At 40.1% G+C, this 16,773-nt stretch overlaps 2 protein-coding genes across 2 annotated transcripts in view; one reads left to right on the plus strand and one right to left on the minus strand.

Annotated features, from left to right (window-relative positions):
• Positions 1–11,103, plus strand: part of EEIG1 (estrogen-induced osteoclastogenesis regulator 1) — a 117,526-nt gene extending 106,423 nt beyond the window's left edge. Inside the window, exons 10-12 of the mRNA XM_053695394.1 lie at positions 1,408–1,529; positions 4,573–4,642; positions 6,923–11,103. Of these exons, the coding sequence (XP_053551369.1) occupies positions 1,408–1,529; positions 4,573–4,642; positions 6,923–6,968 (238 nt within the window). The 3' untranslated portion in view covers positions 6,969–11,103. The remainder of the gene's footprint in view (positions 1–1,407; positions 1,530–4,572; positions 4,643–6,922) is intronic.
• The window catches only part of LOC128642615 (uncharacterized), a 65,160-nt gene continuing 49,583 nt past the window's right edge, over positions 1,197–16,773 (minus strand). Inside the window, exon 4 of the mRNA XM_053695396.1 lies at positions 1,197–1,399. Within this exon, the coding sequence (XP_053551371.1) occupies positions 1,290–1,399 (110 nt within the window). The 3' untranslated portion in view covers positions 1,197–1,289. The remainder of the gene's footprint in view (positions 1,400–16,773) is intronic.

Here is a 16,773-nt window from a genome sequence, read left to right on the forward strand (position 1 = left end):
ACTTTAGTCTCATAGTATATATCCGCAATTAAGCACTGAATTGCAAAATAATATATAACGCCTATCATTTTGTTAGCACAATTTACAAGGTTTTGCAAACCAAGAACAGCTTAAGTGATACACCCTACCCTGGTGGAATCCATGTTGCTGATATCCTTTGCTGTGGCCAAATAAGGTCAGATATAAATGAAGTTGTGCAAAAGCAGGAACAAATAAATAATGATTGTATATTGCTATGTTTAGGGGGTAGCAGCTGTTGAATTTAAAGGGACAGCAAAATAAAAAATAAACTTTTAAACAACTTTCCATTTTAATTCTGTTGCCTAATTTGCTACATTCTCTTGGTATTCTTTGTTGAAAAGAATACCTAGGTAGGCTCAGGAACAGCAATGCACTACTGGGAGCTAGCTGCTAATTGGTGGCTGCACCCAGTAGTGCATTGCTGCTCCTTCAAAAAAGGATACCGAAAGAATGGAGCAAATTTGATAATAGAAGTAAATTGGAAAGTTATTTAAAATGTTATGGTGTAACCGAATAAAAAAAAAAAAAAAAAAAAAAAAAATTTGGGTTGCATGTCCCTTTAATGCATTTTCCTTTAATATTAAAGCATTAAACATATGATCGGCTATGTATAATAAAAGGACAGTAAACGCCGAGATTTTTAAATAAAATGTTTAGTTCTGCATTATGAAATAACTTTGCAATATATTTACACTATTTATTTTGTCCCCCTTTTTATGTAATTTAGTTCTTAAAATTGAGCAATTTCTAAGTCTCAGAATTTAAAATGCACCTGCTGACTTCTCAAGGCTAACCCTGCTACATATGTATCCTTAATTGGATTAATCAGATGACAATGGCAGTGCCTTGTTGTCTGTGGACTAAAGCTCTCGGATTGGCTCTTCCAAATAAGGCGGATGGAGTTTGGCAATTGAAAAAGGATGCTAATTTGTTTTAAAATCGGTTAGACTTGGTGATATGTCATTCTATAGCTAAGCAGCAGAAATGTCTAGTAATTACAAGGAGTTTACTGTCCCTTTTAACTGCTTGTTCCTCTGCCCAAAGCCCTTTGCCAGGAAGTATCTCAGATGCCAAATCTGTCGTCCGATATACACGAGGAAAGGGTTTACAGAGACAAACCCTGATTTCATTCATCTGTAAAAACATTAGCATTCCCTTTACCACCATCATATTGGAATCCCATTATTTAAGTTGCTTTATTATAGAAGTCAAATAAGTTGTGGCATGAAAGGGTGAGAAAATGTTCCGGTTAGATTCTCTCTGTGTATTTAGCTGGGTCTAGAAGTCTTTGTTCGCCTTGGCACACTCACCCACACCACCACTCCACACAAAAGGTTTAGTCTTTTTGTCCCACAGTCTGAGCTTTTGTGTTTGTCACCTGCATAGGAGAAAGAAGGACACCGTGGAGAGTCAACCTACATGGGTGGATGACACCAGGATAGATGCAGATGACATTGTGGAGAAGATCATGCAAAGTCAGGATTTCACAGACGTCAGCAACAACGAAGGTAGGTACAACGTATATACCGGCCCTCGTGTAGTGCTGTCTGTCACTGTTAAGTGCACGGAAATACAGATCACAGGTAAATTACACTCTATTCACAGAAGGCATTTAAAGGGACATTTGAGTCAAAGCTGAACTGTTCATAGATGAATGTTGGTTAGAAAACTGTTATCACTGTTTAAGTGTAAACATTTGTTTTCTGCACGTGCATAGCTAGATATCCTCAGTGCACCAGAATTTTAAATACCGCAGCTGCTCAGAGAACCAGTGGGGATTGTATCATATTAGCAGTGTTGCACATTGAGTCATTACCAGATAATACAAGCACCTTAGGCTCTTTGTTTAAAATGCTGGTGCACGGAGCATAAGTAAAACTACATGCCAGCCAAAACTGGAATGCATATGGTTGCATTTCAGCTTTGAATAGAAGAATTATTGCAATATACATGTATTAGCAAAAATGCTTATAGTAAAAGCTTTAGTGGTTTCAAAAGCGTATTTAAGTATGCACCGTGCACCAGCAGTTTAAATACAGCACTTGCTCTGAGGGCCAAAGGTGCTTGTGTCATCTGTTAATTGCTGACATGATACAAGCCCCACTGGCACTCTGAGCAGCTACAGTATTTACAATGCTGATGCACTGATATCTAGCTATGCCTCACATGCACATGTACAGAAACATGATAACACTAAAAGAGTGATACCTTTTACTAGGAACATTTTGACAATTTATGTATATAGTAAATATGTTTCTGTCCAAAGATGTAATTATTCATCTATGCATATTTTTCAATTTTGACCGCAATGTCCCTTTAATCTTGAAATAGGTTTAGCTTTTACATGAAGCGTGTTCACATGTATATTACAAAAATACTTTGTTTCACAGCTGAAATGCACCTGTGTGCATCCCTATTTCTTCATGCTCACTTATATCATTTTCTTACCTTTCCATGCTTGGCTGAATATAAAAACCCCCTGCTTATTTCATACTTTAGTGGGTTGTTCAGCCAGAAAAGTGTAATCTCATCTGGTTTCACTGGGGAATGTTTGTCCACTTGCTGCCAGGCATAACTGGATATATCTGACTGTTGGTACCAAAGCGGTCACTTGGCACAGAGGAAACAAATTGTATTGTAAATATAAAATCTCTCTGTGTGTAGAGGGGGATTAGTGCAGAATTGTTTTATAAGATTCAGTGAGAAGATTAGCTGATCTGTGATTGGTTATCCTGCTGCACTGACCTTCAGGGTCTGGAGGCAAAAAGCAAGTGATACGGTTTGGGTTAGATCACAGGAACAACATATAACATCACTGTTAGTGCTACACTATTGCATTAGACAATAATACAAACCAAACATGTATGTAAAGGTCATCTTTGCTAGTAAAAGGGTTAAATCCGTGCCTATAGTAATGCTTCTATTACAATGCTATGCCGGCCCACTGGGATAAACTTTTTTTTTATGATAGTTCCAATGAACATCCAATCAGTGTGTGTGTCATATGACATTCTTGAAGTCCAGCCCTTAAGATGCCTATGTAGGGAGTGGGTGGGACTTTTCTCAATGTCACAGCCCAACCAAAAGAGGAAATTTAAGGGGGTGGAGGAAGAGAACATACCAAGTAGGATTCTAAATCTTTTATTTATAGAATATATATATACTTTTGTACTCTAATATATTTGCAACATTCTTAAAGCCTGAAATTTACCATCACTTTAAGGTTCATGTCAGTTTATCTTTGTATCTATTTGTCATATTTTTATCTGTATGTATCTGTGTGCGTCTTTATGTATGTAGATATCTGGTGTGTGACACTTCCTTTGTCAGTATGTCTGTCACGTATCTTTATATTATGAATTTGTATGTCTCTCTGTATATCTGTCTGGCTTATATCTCTATCATCTTTCATATATCTATTGTATATTTTACGGTCTGTCATCTCTATAATTTATCTGTCTTATTGCTCTATAATCTATCTGTCTGTCTTTCTATCTGTCTATATCAGTCTGTCTTATCTCTTTATCCTCTATCTAGCTATTGTCTATCACCTTATCTATCCCTTAGCATAGAAAACCAATTATTTAACCCCTTGATTGCTAAAGAGAACTACCAAGCAGTGTTCCCTCTAAGGCCAGTTTTATGAGCGTCCCAGCAGTGAAACAGTTAATTAGAGCCATTAGCAAACACTACACAATGCTGACTGAAAGGTGTGGCTCCCTTAATAACTGTTTAAAGGGACAGTATACACTCATTTTCATATAACTGCATGTAATAGACACTACTATAAAGAATAAGATGCACAGATACTGATATAAAAATCCAGTATAAAACTGTTTAAAAACTTACATAGAAGCTCTCAGTTAAGCTCTGTTGAAAAGGTAGTTGGAAAGCCCACTGCAAGTGGGAAATAAGACCCTCCCCCTTCTTTTGCATATGAAAAGACCCTTTACACAAACAGGAGCAATCTGGAGAAGGTAGCCGACGGTATTCTCATAAAACTTTGGGGCTTGGTTAGGAGTCTGAAAATCAGAGCAATGTTATTTAAAAATAAGCAAAACTATACATTTTTAAAAAAAACTAAACTTTATGGGCTATATAAATAGATCATCTACAAAACATTTATGCAAAGAAAAAATGAGTGTATAATATCCCTTTAACTGCTGGGGCTCTCGCAAAACTGGATTTAGAGATAACACTGCTGCCAAGTGTTAAACAGTGGCAGCTAAGGGGTTAAATCAAGCAGTGACAGTGAGTGTAGGGGCTTACGGCATATTCACAGGATAAGGCTAATTTAGGTTTGTGGTAGATCTCAGAAATGCAGGGTATTAGCCTTTGATTAAAATCTTTAGGAAAGCCTCTTCATTAATACCGTGAGCATTAGCAGAATTAGAGCCTGGGGTGGATGAGCATTCTGTGCCTAACTCAATGAGCATGTTCTATTAAGTGTGCAGTGACAATAATCAGAATATTACAAAGAAATAAAGGCTGATATACAGTGGTATATGCAGGAAGTGCTGCTAACTTACCCTGTGTTCTCTTGTCTTACAGACAGTCACCTGAGGCTCTTTGTCAGCAGAGACGGATCAACCACACTGAGCGGTATCCAGCTGGGCAACAGGTAATTAGCCAAACGTAATTCTCATCTCATAATGGAACCTACGCGTTTCACACTTAACCGGTGAGCAGATTCTAAATACCCACGTTTGTGTCATGTCTTGCCTGATATGGCTGATGCAGGTGCACGATATGCTGACAGAGTGTGCAGCAAACACACTACAGAGGGTTAAACACTGACCCTAAATGGTTAATTAGCATTTTCTTTAGGGCAATCACACTGAATAGCAAATGAAGGGGCTTTATATGATGATGTAATTCTCACGTCATCATCTGTTTTCTAATAGGCCACAATAGTCGTCTACACACACTGCCAAGTTACTGCCCATTCTAAACAAGAAATGATCATTCCTGCATAGTCTTCAATTCATCAAAGCTGTCTAGCTTTTGGCGGGACAGTCCTGTTTTGGGACTAGAGACCCATTAATCTTTTCTATCAATACGGCATATCCCCCACTTATCTGGCCAATAGCAAATCCTGTACAAGATAAGTGGACCACTGCTTCATTTACTAAATATGTCTGTGCATATGTTAGCAGGACCTTACACCCAGACACATTTATGTCACATGCTGCCCCTTTAAGGGATTCAAAAGTCTGAACCCAGAGAATTGATCGCTAGTTTCTGCTTAGATGCAGTCGGATACTAATTCTGACCCTTCACATGGATCATGTTGACCCCTGGTGGTTACACTAAAATTCATCAAAGTCCCCGGCCAGCCAGATTCTGCAGTATGTCACATTCTTGCGGGTTTTATAATCTCTTCCCTCCCACGGGAACATCCTGTTTTAATTCCCTGTGGTCAGACGTTCACTTAGCCATAGATCGCTGGTTTACACAACAGCTGGACATCTATTAGAGATCTACAGGTAGCAATTTACACATTCTCTAACACCAGCACTATAAGACATAGGATCAGGGACGTGGGAGAGTCAGCCTCTGCAGCCCCATTAACGCTTATGTTATTGTATAGAGAAAGATCAGATGAGTGAGCTTTAGTAAGTACACTCTAGAGAGCATTTTAATATCTATTACAGTTGTAAAGTAAAACAAAAACAAAAATATTGCCGGTGTGTCACTGTTAACCAATAGCAATGGAGTTTTCCTTAACCAATGATCCTTTCTCATAGATCAGTTCTGTTTCAAAATCACAATAAGTTGCTTAACCCTTTCGTGCCGTGGTTAACGTGTCTACATCGGAACAACTGTTCCGATGTAAACAAATTGAAATCTCGCGATTGTGCACGTGATCACGAGATTTCAATGATGGGATCGCGTCAGGGGGCGTCCCTATGATGCTAGGCATGCCCTCCAGACCACGATCCCATCAGGGAAGCGCCAGTGGCTTCAGGAAAGCCAAGCGGTTAGGACGTTGTATTTCGTCCATCTCCGCTAAAGCCCAGCAAAATTCGTTCAGAATACAACATTCTAACGGCGTTAAAGGGACACTGAACCCAAAGTTTTTTCTTTCATGATTCAGATTTACTACTATTATCACATTTCCTTCATTCTCTTGGTATCTTTATTTGAAAAGCAAAAATGTAAGTTTAGAAGCCGGCCCATTTTTGGTGAACAACCTGGGTTGTCCTTGCTGATTTTTTTATAAATTCACCCACCAAGTGCTGTCCAGGGTCTGAACCAAAAATTGGCTGGCTCCTTAGCTTAGATGCTGCCTTTTTCAAATAAAGATGGCAAGAGAATGAAGCCAAATTGATAATAGGAGTAAATTAGAAAGTTGCTTAAAATTGCTGCGCTCTCTGAATCACAAAAGAAAAAAATTGGGTTCAGCGTCCCTTTAAACTTAAAGGGACATGAAACCCAAAGTGTTTCTTTCATGATTCAGATAGAGAAAGCAATTTTAAAGAAGTTTTGAATTTACTCCTATTACCAAATTTGCTTAGTTCTCTTGATATCCTTTGTTAAAGAGTTATCCAGATAGGTAGCGTCCGCATGTCTTCAGCGCTACATGACAGGAAATAGTGCTGCCATCAAGTGCTCTTGCTAAAGTATAACATTGTTGCAAAACTGCTGCCGTATAGTGCCGCAGACACGTGCACACTCCTGATCTTATGTCCCTGCTTTTCAACAAAGGATTACAAAAAACAAAGAGAATTTGTTAATAGAATGTACAATTTTAACAACTTTCCAATTTACTTCTATCTGAATCATGAAAGAGAAAATTTATGTCCCTTTAACCTTTTTTTTTTTTTTTTAACTTTTTTTGTGTGTTTAATGTCCCTTTAAGTACTCTGTAATTATAACATTTTTTTTGTTTTACTTTCAGGGTGTCTGCTGGTGTCTTTGAACCGGTGGTGATTGAAATCCATTAAATTTAAGAGAGCACAGACTCGGTTGTTGCTCCCAGGCTCCGAACCAGACTTTTGCATTCCAGGCCAGACAAACTGGGATCCCTTCACACGAAAAGACGCTGCATATTTTTTTTAGGGCTGAAATGCCCCATCACCCCCTTTCCTGTCTCATCCTGGCATCTATCCAGTGTGCATGTTTCTGCGATCTGTGACAGCAAATCGTCCGTTTTCGAATCACCGTGAATCTAACCAGGCTTCCGCGGAGAATGCCCCTGACTACGGATGCTCAGCATTCCAAATCCAGATTTGCTTCATGCTGCGGAGTAGAGGGCAGAAGATCATCACATCATTCCAAATGTGTGCAGGAAAAATCTAATCCTTGTTTCATGATCTTATCCAGAACTTCTATATGGGGGGGGGGGGGGGGTGACCATCTCTGCCTTGTAAAGTTTACAGTTCCAGGAGGCATTCAGCTCGTGCAGACAAACAAGGCGAATATCAATATATTTGACTGCAATGAGGATAAAGTTTAAATTGAACTTCAGTTATTTCAAATTACAAAAGTCAACCCACTCACCTGACGCAGAGGATAAATAATAATGAAGATGAATCAGAAGTTATGATACAGAGCTGATGTCAAGCGGTGGAGCTGTAAACCCGCGGGCAGATTTTATACTGGGTTTAACTCTTAACTATCTGTGTTGTTCAATTGAAAGGTACCATTCCTAACGTCATTAGTTATGTCTCCTGGCTCCTTCTCCGCACCACAAAAATGTAATAGAACGAGAAAGAAGTCAGTGCAGAACAGGAGCTAGTCCCTATAATAGGTCATACCACACAGCTGGGCTGTAAATTCAATGAGGCACCCGCTGGAAGGGGCCAAGACATGCAGCAGGTCTGCAGACGCCCTCAGGTAGGGAGTCATGTAAGGCAGCTGGTCTGTATTTAACCCTTGGGGACTCTGCAGGTTGGAGTACTAGAACACAGCTGAGCTGTGCGATTCCTTAAGGTGACACAATGTAAACAGCTGGACTGTGACAATCTCATAGGGAGTCAGCGCAGGGGAGACACAGCTGGGCAGTGCAATTCCCCAGATTAAGGACCTCTTAAGTCTACAAGCTGAGATCAGGAAGTCCACACGTTCTGTACTGGAGTCTTTCTCCCAAACATTCCGCTACGTGAGATCCCAAGAGTGAGCCAGGGGCCAGCTGTGCAGGTCACGGCGTCTGTTCCCTGTTAGGTTCCAGTGTACCCATTTCCACAGTTGCACAGTTTTTTTTGTTTGTTTTTTGAAGAGCCAGCCGGCTGGTGTTTCATTTCAATCTTGTGTCTTTTCTAGAGTTTTCAATGTGAATATTTTCTTCTTTCAACTTAAATCAAACTAACTTTCCATGGAGCAATCTGGTGCTCCAGATTTTTTGTTTTTTTCAAATATGTTTTTATTTTATACCTTTTTTTTTTTTTTTTCTTTTTCATTCTCTGCACTGTGAAGCTGGCTGTTTCTCTATTTTGGCCAAACTGGTGCCAGTGCAGTTTTTTCTAAGGAGTATGGTATCCTACTACGTTTAAGGGTCACTCCTAAATCGCCTTTTTTTATTTTTATTATAAAATCCATGCATGACCGCTAACCTCCTTTTTTTTTTTTTTTTATTAATTAACTGCAAAACGATGCACAAGCGAGGTTAGCAGACAAACGTTCTTGATCTGTACAAAGACCACTCTAATTTTGGGCACTTTAATGATAGGTGGAGTTGGTGCAGGGATATTGAATCATATTTTTATTTTTTGTTCTCTCCAAGAGCAGCCATTGTCTACAAAAAAAACTATGTAAGACTTTGCAAGTGATGACTATTATTATCATCATTTTTATTTTTTTTAAATTCACTCAACCCACAACGCCTGCTTGAGGAGTCTAATGAAGCACAGCACTTACGGAGTTAATTAATACTCCGGAAACACCACTAATATAGTTTCCCTATATCCCCTTTTTTTTTTTGCTCTTCGGAAGATAGGAGATAATGCTCAGGTCAGACTTTGGATTATGTGTTAAAGTGTTCAACAAATAAAGCCAATTTTCTTTTTTAAAACTTGTTTAGGGGTCTTGTAGGGTGTAGTCTCTTAACAGTGAGAATCCTTAACTTGATGCAGTTAAAGCATATGCTGTAGTACGGTTTCATTTTTGTGTCTGTTAAAAGCGTTTCATTTTCCTTAATATTGCTCATTTAGGGTTTTTGGAGAAAAGGCTAATGTAATGCAGCTGTTTGCAGGTTATAGAAAATTAGGCATAATATGATGTCACAGGCCTAGTAAGTTGCGATGACCAGCAAGACCCTCATAGCAGACAAATATGGAGGGTCTCTCGTAAATCAGCTGGAATACTTTGATTTAATTCATATTAACTAAGCAGCGCTCCAAGACAAATCAGACTTGGACAAACGCTTTAATACACTTTTTTTTTTTTTATTGTCAAGCACCAAAAAAAAATTAAAAAAAAAATGGTGTAGGTTAAAATTAATAGGACAAAATAGTGATTAGCTTTCTATTATTTTATATAGACTGGTATCTGAAGGCAAAATACAATTACTCCAGAAATCTGTGGCCTAATGTTGATTAAACCTATTCTCAGGGATGTGCCACTAGTCTGTGATTTTGGGATTAACAGAATAATATTATGCAGTCTTAAAATATATATATATTAAAGGGACATTCTTGTGTAAAAATAAATACAATGTTAAACACTTAGTAGCATTGCCGCAACACCCTTTATTTTACTATAGATGAGGATATGGCCAGTGACCGTAGCGTACACATTTATGCCTGTTTCTCATTGGCTCACTAGCTGTATGTTCATCTGCAGTGGCACGGAAGCACAACAGAGGTTAAATATATACCATAGTTTTAATATAAAAAAATGCTGTTATTAAATAGAATTTTTTTTTTTTTTTTACACTAGAACGCCCCTTTAAGGAAAAAATCTGGCATGTCTTTGCTCCCAGAGCCAAGACTGCCTTAAACATTCCATTCTATAATTTCTCTTGTACAACTTTATTATTATTTTATTTATTACAAGTCCACGTCAGTTTAAGTGGTCGATTTATCAAGCTGCGGCAGACAGGGGCGCGTATGCAGCTTGCCGCTGCCGGAATTCAGCATTGCACACGAGCGCTATTTTGCACTCATGTGCATCCCCGCCCCCTGCCCCCCGGTCGGAGCTAGCAAAAAGTTAGGGAAACAGCGGTCTAATGACCGCTGCTCGTTAAATACGGACTGCAGGTTCTCTTGTGAGAACCTGCAGTCATGGGGGGGGGGGGGGGGCTAAGCCTGCCGAAGGCTTTGATAAAATTGACCCCTAAAAGTAATTTAAATTTGTAGTTATTAGATTAATTCACTGTTTCGTGTGTACGTTTACCAGTAAAAAAAGAAAAAAAAGTTATCTTTTCACTATTTTATATATTTTTTGGATGGTTTACTGTACTTTTGTTTGTTTGTTTTTTGCGCAACCTATAGCCCGGTTCCAAAAATTGACATTGTGTTTTATTTATGACACTGGGCGAAATTTAAGCTAATATTTTTATTTAAACAATTGTAAAATTTAGTGTAAATTTATCAGCTACTAAGAAAGGGGGACGTGATTGTATTTTCCAGAGACGACATAGGCTAATTCGTTAACCAATAAAAAATGCCAATTCTCTGATTAATCCCAAAATCCAGTATGACTAAGACACCATGAGGATTATTGAAAACCACTATCTTAATGCAATATTATTTTCTTCTGAAATCTAAAAATGACCAATATTCATTTAAATAAATTAGTATGATTCCAGATGATAAAATATATATATACACATTTATATATATACAGAGAGTTCTATTTAGAAAATAAAGCTATTTTTGCAAAGGGAATTGTCCAGATGTGCACATAATTCAGAATCTGTTGCTAATGTGAAGAGGAAGATAAAGATATAGTTTTGCATACAGCAAAGTTAATCCTGTGTTTTCTATTTTGTAAAATGCTTGTAAGGAAGATTTTACAGTTTCTACATCTCTTCTGTTCAAATAATTGTAATTTGAAGCTCTGATTCGGATTTTGCCTAATTGGGAATCAGTAGCTTTGGGGAGAGGTTTGGGCAAAATAAAGATTTTTTTTTTTGGTTAATCCAGCTGTAGTTTGTGTATTTCTTTAAAAAAAAAATATCAATAAAACGTAAAGGGACAGTGTAATGTAAAATATTCTCCCAATAATCTATTTTACATTGTATTAAACCGTTAACAAACCATTCCTTTAACTTTATTTTGTTATTTGATATAGTTGCTTTTGTCGGTTTCAATCCCCATCTATACTCAAAATTTTAGTGCTGCCGTAATGGTTACAGAAAAGCTACGTAAACAACAGCCAGCAGAAGATATCACACTGCAGGTGTTGTGTTGGAGAGATCATCAGCGTATTTTACTAAGCTTTATATCAGATGTTGAAGCTATATAAAAATCTGACTAGAACATATTACCTCAATATCTCTATATAAAAAAAGGAAGATATTTTACCTCAAAATTTCCTAAGTATTTACACCCCACTTTAAAGAGACTTTAGTCCCAGGACTAGGAAGGGAGCGTGCATCTGTCATGTGCAGGCACAGTCATGTTATTTTCCTATTCCGTTTAAGTAAGTTTAAGTAAGTTTACTGTGAAATCTCATGAGCTTTAAGTGAAATCTCATGAGATCACAGCAAAGCACTGCTCATTTTTTTTCCAACTTGCAGCTGGACAGCAGCTGAAGTATAACTGTTCACACAGCACTTACTCTGGTGAGCTGAAGAAAATTTGAGGTAAAATATCTTCCATTTTTACATAGAGATTCTCAGGTGATCTTTTAATGTCAGCTTTTTACCGTTATGCTGCATCACTTTCAAGTGATTTTGCATATGAGTATTATGTCCCTTTAAGGAGTAGGCATGTGCATTCAGCAGTTTCGTTAGCTGTCGAATACGGAAGATGGCGACACTCAGCTCTTTTCAGAGACATATTTCCACTTGTGAACGTGCAGCACACTAAGAGCTGGATTTGCACAGATCTTAGTGTGTTGCACTTTCACAAGAAGGAATCTGGCTCCGAAAAGAGCTGAATGCCGCCTCCTTCCGTATTCAGCAGCTAACGAAACTGCTGAATGCACGTCTATGAATTAGATACGCAGTTTATGCTTACCTGATAAATTACTTTCTCCAACGGTGTGTCCGGTCCACGGCGTCATCCTTACTTGTGGGACATCTCCTCCCCAACAGGAAATGGCAAAGAGTCCCAGCAAAGCTGGCCACACAGTCCCTCCTAGGCTCCGCCCACCCCAGTCATTCGACCGACGGACAGGAGGAAAAATATAGGAGAAACCATATGGTACCATGGTGACTGTAGTTAGAGAAAATAATTCATCAGACCTGATTAAAAAACCAGGGCGGGCCGTGGACCGGACACACCGTTGGAGAAAGTAATTTATCAGGTAAGCATAAATTCTGTTTTCTCCAACATTGGCGTGTCCGGTCCACAGCGTCATCCTTACTTGTGGGAACCAATACCAAAGCTTTAGGACACGGATGAAGGGAGGGAGCAAATCAGGTTACCTAAACGGAAGGCACCACAGCTTGCAAAACCTTTCTCCCAAAAATAGCCTCCGAAGAAGCAAAAGTATCAAATTTGTAAAATTTGGCAAAAGTGTGCAGTGAAGACCAAGTCGCTGCCTTACATATCTGGTCAACAGAAGCCTCGTTCTTGAAGGCCCATGTGGAAGCCACAGCCCTAGTGGAGTGAGCTGTGATTCTTTCAGGAGGCTGCCGTCCGGCAGTCTCATAAGCCAATCGGATGATGCTTTTAAGCCAAAAGGAAAGAGAGGTAGAAGTCGCTTTTTGACCTCTCCTTTTACCAGAATAAACTACAAACAAAGAAGATGTTTGTCTGAAATCTTTTGTAGCCTCTAAATAGAATTTTAGAGCACGGACTACGTCCAAATTGTGTAACAAACGTTCCTTCTTTGAAACTGGATTCGGACACAAAGAAGGTACAACTATCTCCTGGTTAATATTTTTGTTAGAAACAACCTTTGGAAGAAAACCAGGCTTAGTACGCAAAACCACCTTATCTGCATGGAACACCAGATAGAGCGGAGAACACTGCAGAGCAGATAACTCAGAAACTCTTCTAGCAGAAGAAATAGCAACCAAAAACAAAACTTTCCAAGATAGTAACTTAATATCTATGGAATGTAAAGGTTCAAACGGAACCCCTTGAAGAACTGAAAGAACTAGATTTAGACTCCAGGGAGGAGTCAAAGGTCTGTAAACAGGCTTGATCCTAACCAGAGCCTGAACAAATGCTTGAACATCTGGCACAGCTGCCAGTCTTTTGTGTAGTAAGACAGATAAAGCAGAGATCTGTCCCTTTAGAGAACTTGCAGATAATCCTTTCTCCAAACCTTCTTGTAGAAAGGAGAGAATCCTAGGAATTTTTATCTTATTCCATGGGAATCCTTTGGATTCACACCAACAGATATATATTTTCCATATATTATGGTAAATCTTTCTAGTTACCGGTTTTCTGGCCTGAACCAGAGTATCTATCACGGAATCTGAAAACCCACGCTTCGATAGAATCAAGCGTTCAATCTCCAAGCCGTCAGCTGGAGGGAAACCAGATTTGGATGTTCGAATGGACCCTGAACAAGAAGGTCCTGTCTCAAAGATAGCTTCCATGGTGGAACCGATGACATATTCGCCAGGTCTGCATACCAAGTCCTGCGTGGCCACCCAGGAGCTATCAAGATCACCGAGGCCCTCTCCTGATTGATCCTGGCTACCAGCCTGGGAATGAGAGGAAACGGTGGAAATACATAAGCTAGGTTGAAGGTCCAAGGGGCCACTAGTGCATCTACTAGAGTCGCCTTGGGATCCCTGGATCTGGACCCGTAGCAAAGAACCTTGAAGTTCTGACGAGACGCCATCAGATCCATGTCTGGAATGCCCCATAATTGAGTTATTTGGGCAAAGATCTCCGGGTGGAGTTCCCACTCCCCCGGATGGAATGTCTGACGACTCAGATAATCCGCCTCCCAGTTTTCCACACCTGGGATGTGGATCGCAGACAGGTGGCAGGAGTGATCCTCTGCCCATTGAATTATTTTGGTCACTTCTTTCATCGCCAGGGAACTCCTTGTTCCCCCCTGATGATTGATATACGCAACGGTCGTCATGTTGTCTGATTGGAATCTTATGAATCTGGCCTTTGCTAGTTGAGGCCAAGTCCTGAGAGCATTGAATATCGCTCTCAGTTCCAGAATGTTTATCGGGAGAAGAGACTCTTCCCGAGACCATAGACCCTGAGCTTTCAGGGATTCCCAGACCGCGCCCCAGCCCACTAGACTGGCGTCGGTCGTGACAATGACCCACTCTGGTCTGCGGAAGCTCATTCCCTGGGATAGATTGTCCAGGGTCAGCCACCAACGGAGTGAATCTCTGGTCTTCTGATCTACTTGAATCATTGGAGACAAGTCTGTATAGTCCCCATTCCACTGTTTGAGCATGCACAGTTGTAATGGTCTTAGATGAATTCGTGCAAAAGGAACTATGTCCATTGCTGCAACCATCAACCCTACTACTTCCATGCACTGCGCTATGGAAGGACGAGGAACAGAATGAAGAACTTGACAAGTGCTTAGAAGTTTTGACTTTCTGACCTCTGTCAGAAAAATCCTCATTTCTAAGGAATCTATTATTGTTCCCAAGAAGGGAACTCTTGTCGACGGAGACAGAGAACTTTTTTCTATGTTCACCTTCCATCCGTGTGATCTGAGAAAGGCCAGAACGATGTCTGTATGAGCCTTTGCTTTTGACAGGGACGACGCTTGTATTAGAATGTCGTCCAAGTAAGGTACTACTGCAATGCCCCTCGGTCTTAGAACCGCTAGAAGGGACCCTAGTACCTTTGTGAAAATCCTTGGAGCAGTGGCTAACCCGAATGGGAGGGCCACAAACTGGTAATGCTTGTCCAGAAAGGCGAACCTTAGGAACTGATGATGTTCTTTGTGGATAGGAATATGTAGGTACGCATCCTTTAGATCCACGGTAGTCATAAATTGACTTTCCTGGATAGTGGGTAGAATCGTTCGAATGGTTTCCATCTTGAACGATGGTACCCTGAGAAATTTGTTTAGGATCTTCAAATCCAAAATTGGTCTGAAAGTTCCCTCTTTTTTGGGAACTACGAACAGATTGGAATAAAATCCCATTCCTTGTTCCTTTATTGGAACTGGGTGTATCACTCCCATCTTTAACAGGTCTTCTACACAATGTAAGAACGCCTGTTTCTTTATTTGGTTTGAGGATAAGTGAGACATGTGGAACCTTCCCCTTGGGGGTAGTTCCCTGAATTCCAGGAGATAACCCTGAGAAACTATTTCTAGCGCCCAGGGATCCTGAACATCTCTTGCCCAAGCCTGAGCAAAGAGAGAGAGTCTGCCCCCCACTAGATCCGGTCCCGGATCGGGGGCTACTCCTTCATGATGTTTTGTTAGCAGCGGCAGGCTTCTTGGCCTGCTTACCCTTGTTCCAGCCTTGCATCGGTTTCCAGGCTGGTTTGGGTTGTGAGACATTACCCTCTTGCTTAGAGGATGCAGAATTAGAGGCCAGTCCGTTCCTGAAATTGCGAAAGGAACGAAAATTAGACTTATTCTTGGCCTTGAAAGGCCTATCTTGTGGAAGGGTGTGGCCCTTTCTCCCAGTGATGCCTGAAATAATCTCTTTCAATTCTGGTCCAAATAGAGTTTTACCTTTGAAAGGGATGTTAAGCAATTTTGTCTTGGATGACACATCCGCTGACCAAGACTTTAGCCAAAGCGCTCTGCGCGCCACGATAGCAAACCCTGAATTTTTCGCCGCTAATCTAGCTAATTGCAAAGCGGCATCTAAAATAAAAGAGTTAGCCAACTTAAGTGTGTGAACTCTGTCCATAACATCCTCATATGGAGTCTCTCTACTAAGCGAGTTTTCTAGTTCCTCGAACCAGAACCACGCTGCTGTAGTGACAGGAACAATGCACGAAATTCTTTGTAGAAGGTAACCTTGCTGTACAAAAATCTTTTTAAGCAAACCCTCCAATTTTTTATCCATAGGATCTTTGAAAGCACAACTATCCTCGATAGGAATAGTAGTGCGTTTGTTTAGAGTAGAAACTGCCCCCTCGACCTTAGGGACTGTCTGCCATAAGTCCTTTCTGGGGTCGACCATAGGAAATAATTTCTTAAATATAGGGGGGGGAACAAAAGGTATGCCAGGCTTTTCCCACTCCTTATTCACTATGTCCGCCACCCGCTTGGGTATAGGAAAAGCGTCGGGGTGCACCGGAACCTCTAGGAACTTGTCCATCTTGCATAATTTCTCTGGAATGACCAAGTTGTCACAATCATCCAGAGTAGATTACACCTCCTTAAGCAGTGCGCGGAGATGTTCTAATTTAAATGTCACAACATCAGGTTCAGCTTGTTGAGAAATTTTTCCTGAATCTGAAATTTCCCCATCTGACAAAACCTCCCTCATGGCCCCTTCAGATTGGTGTGAGGGTATGACAGAACAATTATCATCAGCGCCCTCCTGCTCTTCAGTGTTTAAAACAGAGCAATCGCGCTTTCTCTGATAAGTAGGCATTTTGGATAAAATATTTGCTATGGAGTTATCCATTACAGCCGTTAATTGTTGCATGGTAATAAGCATTGGCGCGCTAGATGTACTAGGGGCATCCTGTGTGGGCAAAACTGGTGTAGACACAGTAGGAGATGATGTAGTATCATGTT

This window comes from Bombina bombina, chromosome 12, assembly GCF_027579735.1.
Source record: "Bombina bombina isolate aBomBom1 chromosome 12, aBomBom1.pri, whole genome shotgun sequence".
NCBI lineage: Eukaryota > Metazoa > Chordata > Amphibia > Anura > Bombinatoridae > Bombina > Bombina bombina.